This window comes from Venturia canescens, chromosome 1 (assembly GCF_019457755.1).
Source record: "Venturia canescens isolate UGA chromosome 1, ASM1945775v1, whole genome shotgun sequence".
In the NCBI taxonomy this organism is placed as follows: Eukaryota; Metazoa; Arthropoda; class Insecta; order Hymenoptera; family Ichneumonidae; genus Venturia; species Venturia canescens.
Genome location: NC_057421.1, coordinates 9,732,956 through 9,742,820, shown reverse-complemented (window position 1 = coordinate 9,742,820; position 9,865 = coordinate 9,732,956). Strand labels below are relative to the sequence as shown.

The 9,865-nt window shown below is 37.5% G+C and overlaps 1 protein-coding gene and 1 non-coding gene across 7 annotated transcripts in view; both read right to left on the bottom strand.

The window, feature by feature from the left end:
• Positions 1-38: 38 nt before the first annotated feature.
• The window catches only part of LOC122416578 (eukaryotic translation initiation factor 4 gamma 3-like), a 63,539-nt gene continuing 53,712 nt past the window's right edge, over positions 39-9,865 (bottom strand). For 5 of the 6 annotated variants that reach the window (XM_043429670.1, XM_043429677.1, XM_043429646.1 and 2 more), the window contains 16 exons: positions 9,711-9,812; positions 9,197-9,502; positions 8,741-9,004; positions 8,556-8,632; positions 7,995-8,434; positions 7,688-7,788; positions 7,438-7,595; positions 7,152-7,207; positions 6,641-6,921; positions 6,094-6,266; positions 5,698-5,777; positions 5,270-5,496; positions 5,040-5,180; positions 4,859-4,934; positions 4,613-4,762; positions 39-4,403 (listed from right to left, as the gene is read on the bottom strand). In XM_043429670.1, coding sequence (XP_043285605.1) covers positions 4,234-4,403; positions 4,613-4,762; positions 4,859-4,934; positions 5,040-5,180; positions 5,270-5,496; positions 5,698-5,777; positions 6,094-6,266; positions 6,641-6,921; positions 7,152-7,207; positions 7,438-7,595; positions 7,688-7,788; positions 7,995-8,434; positions 8,556-8,632; positions 8,741-9,004; positions 9,197-9,502; positions 9,711-9,812 — 2,802 coding nt within the window. In that variant the 3' untranslated portion in view covers positions 39-4,233. The remainder of the gene's footprint in view (positions 4,404-4,612; positions 4,763-4,858; positions 4,935-5,039; positions 5,181-5,269; positions 5,497-5,697; positions 5,778-6,093; positions 6,267-6,640; positions 6,922-7,151; positions 7,208-7,437; positions 7,596-7,687; positions 7,789-7,994; positions 8,435-8,555; positions 8,633-8,740; positions 9,005-9,196; positions 9,503-9,710; positions 9,813-9,865) is intronic. The other variant, XR_006262133.1, reaches the window with a different exon arrangement.
• On the bottom strand, positions 6,353-6,528 carry LOC122405652 (small nucleolar RNA SNORA53). The gene has a single exon (XR_006259800.1). It is a non-coding gene; the product is annotated as a small nucleolar RNA SNORA53 (small nucleolar RNA).

Here is a 9,865-nt window from a genome sequence, read left to right as displayed (position 1 = left end):
TGTGTGTATGCGGTTTCGTGTTACTTTTTCAGTTGCAGTTTAGTTCTTAACATTACCTTTATTTATATTATATATATTTATACCATCGATATACATATACACATGGGGGGTTTTGCGAATATGTATATGTATATTACATGCCTGTAATCGACAGAGCTGCGAAACGAAGCGGCATCCGTGATTTTACATAACCCGCGAACGAAAAAAATTATATAATTTAATTGAATATTAATGTTGTTGTTGTTGTTTTTTTTTTAACAAAGAAAATAAAAGAGATGAAACATTAATTTTCGTTCATTCACGAGGCTCGCGTTTTTCATTTTTTTTTCATCAACCCCCGCCGCGCTCACGAATCGTATTTTTTTTGTTTTTTTTTCTTGTATTATCAACCTTATTCTTACTTTTTTTTCTCCTCATCATTTTTCTCATCCGTCTGGCGCTACACCGCTATTATTTAATATGTACAGTTATAACTTTTTTGTTTAAATCGTTATCTCCTTTATCCACAATTTTCATTTCTTCTTTACTTTTAACAATGTCTTTACCCACATATAAATAATCCTAGTTGTATAATTATCTATCGCATTGTTTATTCATTTTTTTTTTTCATTTTTTTAATTTTTCACCTCATCGAAGGGGCTGGAGAGTGTTCGCATAACGGCGCGTTCACGTCTCGTTTCAAACTTGAAACACAACGCACAGGAATACACTCGAGTATTATGTGTATTCCATGAAAAAGGTGGTATGTGCTCTCGTCGTTCGAGAAAAATCTCGAGATCACATCTCGTCCCCGATCGCTGTCTCGCGAGGACAGGATCATCATTTTTTATTGAAATTCATTTATTTTTTTCACGTGGACCGAACGAACGATTTTCGATCTTGTCGTTGGATCTTGACGCGTTTGCACCACAGATTTGAATCGCCACGAGGCGAAAATTCTACAATGGCGTCGCACGCACTAATTATCACCGTATTTAGTTTTTTTTTTCTTCATTATTCATTCAATTGTTTTTATTGTAAAATATCACGCGGTCTTTCGTAGTAGAAAAGCGTATTTGCCGGTGTGAAAATAAACGTTTTTTAACAACGAGCAATAATTTCGCGTGAAAAACAAAATGAAAGAAATAAGTAAACGAAGATCTTAGTTACTCAGTCGATGATTTATCTCACTTCCGGTTTCCCCAGCAGCCACCCTCCTCGTTGCTGACCGTTGCGCTTTTGTTTGTTTGTTTTTTTTTTCTCTCTTCCTTGCTAAATGGCCGAGTATAGTGTTTCGCTAACGATGCACACGGAACGATATACAATAGTCATTTGAAATATCAAAGGTCCGATAGCGTTTAGTACAGGCAGTCAACAGATAACGAAAATAAGGAAAAAAATGGATTCTTTACAATCTCGACAATCGATTATACGCTTTTGCCTAATATTCGTACACACTCTTACTATAGTCATTCATACGAATTAAGAGTATGGATCAGTCGACTAACCTCACTTGGAATTTTCGAAATTGAAATTCTCTGACACAGTTTGACCGATTAAAAAAAAGGCTCTGTCACCTTACGCAGAATGATGGCAAAAATCGACTGACAGAGCCTTTTTTTAATCGGTCAAAAAACAGTGTCAAAGAATATCGATTTCGAAATTTGCAGCTATCTCTCTCGCACTCACGGTTGCAATATACCGACTGATCCATCCTCTTGATGAGAGACTCGCTCGCACAATTCAATGCTCAAATAACACTCAATAAGATTTGCGTCTGTCGATCTATTTTGTCTCTTGATGTCCGGTTTTATGTGCTTTTTTCAGTTATTAGTTATTTTTTTGTATACAAATCGGTGTACTAATGGAATCGCAGAGCAGCCGATGACGACGATAGCGATTTTAGCTGCAGCGATCAATTCATTATTTACAAGTGGTATTAGATATAGGCCTCCCTCTAGTAAATGTCTCTTTTTTCTCTATATGCATTTAAAAATACAAAGAAAAAGAGAGAGAAAGAGAGGGGGAGGCAGAGAGAATTGCTCAATGCCATGAACCGGACCAAAGAAACAATTAACAAACGAGGTCTCCGATATTCAAAAGTCTCGATTACGATCGTTTGAAAAAAATAATAAAAAAAAAAACAAAAAACAAAAAACGATGTAAAAGCTTAACGGCAAGCATTTCTTCTAGTATTCTTGCGCTGTGATAATAAATGATGCAGTATCGCCTATAAAAAGATGATCGATGGGATTACGTTTGACAGTAACAATCCAGTCGACTATCATTATTGAACGTATTTTTTTTTTACAGGAATCTGCGTGCAGAACATCCTAAATTGAAGTTTGCCCGCTCGTCTTCTCGTTTTCTTATTCTTTCTCGGTATACGCATTGTTATCCATTAAGAAGTTACGTTTTTGTTACTTGTCGTGTTACGACATTCGCACTATCAACTATCGCGTACCTGCCACGTGATTATCGCACCCATGAAATGATTTTGCATTTTCGTTTCTATTATTTTTTGTTCACTTCTTCACACGCATATCTCACGTTGGTTTTTGTTTTTCCTCAGTTCTCTCTCACTCGCTCAATTTCTCGTACACACCCACACCTTAATCACTGTTGACTATAAATAGCTAATTATTTTTAAAAAATATCGCTCCGATTAAGCACGCAATACGTCTTTTTTCGTGTCCTATTTTTATAGCGTGCAATAACTACAAAAACTCAGCTCTTATTTTCGTCTTCGCTATTCATTTTTTCATGTTCCTCTCGCGCGAACGTCATACGTATCATCGTAAACAATGAACACTTTTCTGACGAAGCAGTGTGTTTTCGAGTATGCGTATAAATAAACAAATATACGATTATACGTGTGTATACGGTAATCTCGCAGGATTTTATTCTTTGCAATGTTATAAATAATGATTTTTTCTTAAATCGTTCATAATAATAGGAAGAACATTCGGTGTCGCTTCAGACTTGATTATCAACAGTGTATGCGTGTGGTTTTCTCTTGTTTGTCGTTTTCTTTAAAATATATTGTCTATATGAGCCCTATGTATTTTTGTTGATTTTCGTCGATTTATTAATCATCAATTTCGTTTTGCCATGTACAATTCTTGCACGTGAAATTATGCGGGTGCTCGAATTTTTTGTCGTAACTTCTTAATCGTAATTAAAGCGCATTTCGGGAAAAATAAACATGTTTTTCTTTTTCACGTCACAAAAATCATTCACCTCCAAATTACGCGGGATTGCGATGGATGTTAAATGCCTTTAAGAGCATGGATCAGTCGACTAACCTCACTTGGAATTTTCGAAATCGAAATTCTTTTACACAGTTTGACCGATTAAAAAAAGGCTCTGTCACCTTACGCAGAACGATGGCAAAAATCGACTGACAGAGTCTTTTTTTAATCGGTTAAATTGTGTCAAAGAATTTCGATTTCGAAATTTGCAGTTATCTCTCTCGCACTCACGATTGCGATACGTACCAACTGATACATCCTCGTAAACGGCGCGCGTCCGCAGACGTCGATACTCTATTGTCTTTATTTGTTAATTCTCTTCCCCCTCTCTCTTTCCTTTCATCTCATATTTGCAATTGGAAAAATCGAAGAAAACAAATTCTCGTCGCATTCTTACGCGCCACCTCATGCTCCACGAACAGTGTCTCAATGTTTCACGTAGCAGGCACGTGGTGTAAAAAAACACACGCGCCGAATGATTTCGACCATGGAGCATAATTTTGTTGTTGTTTCCGCTTTATTTAAACTTTAAACCATTTTTAAATGAATTATGTATAATAATATTATCTTGCATTAAATTCTGTATAATAATTAGCGTTTAATCTTTATCTTCATTATGTATAGCGTATTTCAAATACGGCCGTTTTCCGGTGTACCGCAATCGTTTTTATTAACTTTTTCACGTTTTTTTCATTCTCTCTCTCTCTCTCTCTCTCTTTCACTCTTTCGTGTTTGAAATTGTTTCATCATTTCGATAGAACACTCCTTTGATTCGCACGTTATTTTCGCGTTTCCCCCTGTTCATCCCAAAAACTATAGTACATACACTTTTCGCATAATCGCATGAAAAATCAAATTTTTGACCTTCTCCGGAACCCTTCTTTCCTTTATTTCGTTTTCTGTTTTTTTGTTTTTTTTTTTTTCATTTTCAAACCTTTCGTCCCTCGCGACGATCCAACTTTATCGATTATACACACATCGAACGGCTCCAATAGTCCGTACCTCACGCATCGTCACTGTCGGGTTCTCGCAATCCAGTGAAAAATGACGTTAATCCTTTTATCGCGACAGCGTGACCAGGGAACTCACCCGTGGCCGATTCCCACGTGAGGAATGCATCGTCCGAAAGTACATCGTTTTGTTGTAACGACGTCAATATATTGAACAACAAACCTAAAACCAATATTGTAGAATCATTAATAAACTACGAAATTTCAGCGGAATTGAAACGGATAGTTTCAAGAAAAAATTACGCGCAAAGATGAAAATGTTTTCAAAAATTTGATGATAATAAAGTTTGAGAACTCGAATTAGTAAGGCAGAGTTTTTTCAGAATCCTCATTAGAAACCAATCAAGTTCGGTACGCGGAAAATAGACTTACCCGGTGGATGCTCCAATTTGTGAACATATGCCTGGATAGCGAAGAGACATTGCAATTCCAAATCAGCATCGGTATCGATAAAACGCTTTATAAGAGTTTGAAGATTTTTGAAAGTGTTCTCATTGAGCTTCCATACTTTATGACGTTCCTCTGTAAGTAAATTGAATATTCCATGAAACCTTATACTTTGCATTTTCAATGCATGAAGATCGAAATATGGATGTACATAATCGATTTTATACGTACCAACAGTAACGGTAAGAATTGCCGTCATCAGGGTTCTGATAAAATGCGGTTGCGTTACTCTGTTGCCAACGTTCGCCTACGCACGAATAATTCAAATTAAACATCATTTTTATTCAATAAAGTTAATACACTATTTGAACAAGCAAAACGAGCAATAATAAACAAATTTATGAATTCTTACCAGTATCCAGCTGCAAATATTGTCGAAATCGCTATCACGCATAAGCTTCACGAGGTGATCGTGGATCTGCTCATTCGTTAATTGACTACCGGAAGAAGTTACGTCCGAGCTTTTGCACTCGCCGTTAAGGAACTCCAATTTCTGAATAGAAATCAAAGAAATAATGAATTGAATTGAATAATTCCAACAGCAACCTTCAATTTATATGTTCAAAAGCAAGGAATACTTACGTATTGTTTTATGATATCGTCGATGTTCTCTAACGTCGTATCGGTAATATCGCTCCATTGGAGTCCACTTTGGTCCCATTTTTCCGCCGTCCATTTGGGTCCTTGATCTCTCGCAAGTTTAGCGAGCAATTCACCCATCAATTTTCCACCTTTGCCAGTAATTTTTAAAATTGCTGCGGTGGTCTTCATTTCGGCGAGGGGATGGGCATTCGAAACTACCATACTCGCTGTGGAGGAAAAAAACGAACCCATTAATCACGAGATCATTAGACGATCGGAAATCTAACGATTTCTTTCATCATAAATTTTCAGGCCTGTTGAGCTTATATAGCCAGCATTGTGTTTACACCTATGGTATAAGATTGTCATCATTTTGTAAATGTTTAATGCAAAAAAAGAATTGTTGAATATTCATAGAGAATACTTACACAGTAGCTCGGCAAAGTAAGTCCAGATTTTAGGTATATCAATGACTAGGTCGTCCGCAACTTCCAGAACTTTTTCAAATCTGAAATCAAACAAATTTTTATAAATAATCTCGTTCTCATTTCAGTAACAATGTATTCATTATCAATATTACGTATTCAGTATCCTTTTGGCTAAACAACACAAAATCTCACACTTTTCGGAGACTTTACTCTAGCTCTAATTTGTCATCATATTAAAATAGTGATATTATGAATTTGCAGTCAGTTAGAACTGCCAGGAATATGGAAACGATTTGGAATCCAAACTTCAAACATGCAATGTTTTTCTTTGGTCATTTGGATTCAACTGGTTTGCTTCAATTTTTGCAGTACAATAAGCTTTAAAAAATAACTTACTCAGTCTGGATGAGCGAAAGTGGGAGAATATTGTGATTGACCATGTGAGCAAATAATTCAGAGAAATGTTGACGCACAGCGGCAGTTCTCTCAAGTACTCCATTGATGGATTCACGAACAAACAGCTCGGTTGTCGAACTGTCAAAGAGATCTTGAAATTGTTCCAAAGTCGTCTAGAAAAGAGAATTTTTTAAATTTTAGAATGAATCATTCGGATTTTTCAAACATCATTTGAAATGTTTAGTCTAAATATTATAATAATGTCCGCTTTTCAAGCTGCTCATAGTCTTCAAGGCAATTTCGGCGCACGTTCGAATCACCGAAATCGTTCGACACTGAGAACAAAGGGTTGAGAAGAAGGTATTGCATAATCTAGCACGCCAATGACTCAAGCATCTCTCAGGGATCGTCAGAGATGGATCTAAGGAGCGTGCAATTATTCGCGAGCAACATATTCGTTATGCTTCGAACCAGACAATTCAAAATTTCAATAACGAGTAATTTAAAAGAAGCAGAATGCATTGGGGGGGGGGGGGGGGGGACTTACTTTGATGAAAACATCGATGTTGGGCTCGCAAACAGCACCATCGGTAATTGATTTGACGACGCGGACTAGTTCCGCCTCAGTTTTGCGAGGTTTATTACTACGACTACTACTGAAGCCGCTACCGCTGCTGCTTGTAGTGACGATCGAGGTAGTCTGTGGTTTCATTTTCATGGATGGCGGTGGCATCGATATGCTCTGACTTCGTCCACTCTCCATGAGTGTGTCTCGTCCGCTCGAACTACTGTTCATGTGTTGACTGCCCAAGCGCGATCCTTTGTTTTCTGTGCACAAAAAAAAATAGTATTATCCAAACTATCGGACTTTTATATTTTATATGCAACATTCTTATTTGTTCTATTTTTTCAGTATCCTTTTGGCTAAACAACAGCAAGCGCTCTTTCTTTTGAGAGGCTTTTCAAAGTATCGAATATTTATCATCATATTTGTGAGCGTATAAATTGATAAAAAATAGATAAAAACTTGTGTTAAAATGAGTCAAAACATTTCTTACCCCATCCAGATTTGTAATCAGGTCGACCGTAGTCTCTGGGTCCAGTAGATCTAGACCTGTAAATAACAGCGAAAATCATGGTTAGACGGTCGTTTTGACATTGGTCGATATGTACAACAATATTTGAATCTTAAGCTTCAGAACATTTGTTACTAATCATGGTAGTTTTAGAAGATTCAGAAACTCTAGTCTGAAAAAAATATATCATCATGAAAATGATCCTAAGTTGGATCGTTACTTTCGTTTCGAGTCGATCTGATCGTTCTCCTTTTTTTTTTCAACTTACCCAGAAACTTGCAGGGGTGTTCGTTTGTCCATCTCACCAGGCATGCTGCTATCAAGGAGCGCATATTTATTGGGCGTTAACGTTTTGACCGCAGCTGCCGATTGTGCGCCCCATGCATACGCATTCCTATTTCCTAGTCGCAGCTCGTTTGGCGCAACCTGAAGCGGAAAACACAAAAATAAATCCAATTGCTACTTCGTTGCTAGTTCTTCAAGGGTGGAAAAGTTATGGCGGTTGAAAAAATACTTACAGCTTTCGTACTCAATTTAGCTGCTTCTACAGAATAAGGCTGTTGTCTGGTTTTGCCAACAGGTTGACTCCATCCACCTTCTTCCATTCCACCTCCACCACCTTTTTCAAAATAGGCATAAGAGTAAATGATTAAAAATTCGAAGAAAAATTGAGGAAAGACCGAAGAAAACAATTAACATGTATTCAGAACATTTTTTTCTCAAATCAAATTTAATCAGAAACTCCAGTCTGGCATGACTTTGTGTATCATCATAAATAAATAGAAAAATATTGTGACGCAAATAAAAAAATTGATGGAAACTCACGATTTCGTCTTCTATCGCTATTTCGATCGTCTTTCCTAGGCGTGTTCATTGGTGTATTGTTTAATTGTATTTCCGAACGTTCGCACTCGGCCTCCTTCTCGATTTGATCCATGGTCTTGGGTTTTGCCTCGTCTCGTCTCGGTATCCAATTATTGGTTTTCAAATCCATCACGTCTTGTATCATGAAACGTATTCTCGAGCTTATTTTTCGTTGTATGCCCTTCTTTCCGACGAAATTCGACAGTTTAGTGAAATACGGATCAAGGGCTTCGGGATTACCCACTGCGATGTGTCGCTCCGCGAGAGCTTTACCGATTGTCGTCAATAATTTACACAAACATTCGAGATTCTCTTCGTCGGGACTCGACAACAAATGATTTATGCAGAAATGCATTATCTTTATCGTAAGCATTTCTTTCTTAAAAAGTTCACCGATAAATCTGTAAATTGAAAGTTCACAAAATCCGTTCAATCAACATTATTTAGTTTGTGTTATTACACAAGAAACTTCTCATAAATACCCATTGTACTAAAAAATAAGTTTTCAAAATATCGTCTCACCTAATGTTGCCAACTGATCGGACACGAAGTCGACGATCATACTCTTCGAGAGTCGTCTGGAGATCTTTCTTTTTCTCCTGCAAATCGAGAGATGATTTATGAGTGATATGATGAAAGGGGATTGAAGTGTCTATTCGTGTATCAAGATGAGCGAGTGTGATAAAAATAATACAACTAAAACTTACCGGGTCTGTACATTCCTCAATTTCCTTCAATTTACTTATTCTCGCATGTTCGTCATCATTGTTTTTCTGGAATTGTTTTTGACAACGTTCTACGATTAATTTACGGAAATTGACTTCTCCCGCCGCTTGCTGCTGAGCCGGCTGCTCGCTGGGCTGACTATCGTCGCTCGGCTCAGATTTTTTCCCGTCAGAAACAACAGTCATTTGACGAAGTTCACTGCACATAAGTGCGTACGCGACGGAGAAGTTCGGTTCATCAACAGCCTTTAGAAAAACACACAAACACAAGCATGAGCGATAATGATTTGTCGAGGAAGTTTGCATAAGAGAATCAGGTTGAAAATTTTCATCAATTTATTCATTTATTTTTATTTCAAGAGTTTGCTCGAATTCTCAAATTTTAACGACGTCGTTAAAAAGGATAAAGAAACTGTGGAAAAAAATGTTCGAACTCACCTTTTCGAAGACCAAATCAATGACACCTTGTAACTTTTGTTGCGTATCGATTTCTAATGCCCTGACTTGCGACACAAGAGTATCGAATTTCTGTGGTGTCAGTTTGTTCAATACGCTCCGTACTTTTTTATAAAGTGCTATTGTTTTGGCATCCTCCTCGAGAGCTTGGGGCTTGAGGCGTGCCGGTCGCCACGCGTTTTCCGTTTCGCGAAGTTTAACGTCTTCGCGAAGCGATAACGACAAGTGAATCACATTGGGTTTCGTCGGTTTAGACTTGCCTTGATAACTCTTTTTCGTTAACACTGGCTGTAACAAAAATCAAGAAAGCCTCGTTGATTACAATTGCTTTTTCGAATATCAATGCAAAACGTTGAAAAGCTCAAATATAATCAGTACAGAAGTTTTTCTATCAAAGACTTTTCAGTCCACTACTTTCATTTTTAAAATGAAACATCATGTGTGTATTGAATGCGTGAAAGTGTTCCAGTACAGCAAATGGAAAGGTTCAACTAACCGGTTTGGCGTTGTAACCACCCGTCTTGGCGAATATAGGCAGCAACGAGTCGTGGCGGCCCGCGTTCGAGTCCTTGAACGGCCTGAATTCGGTACTCCGGCTCTGCGAAGAAAAAACACAATCTAATTGGGGACAACGAATTCGATAGAGAGAAA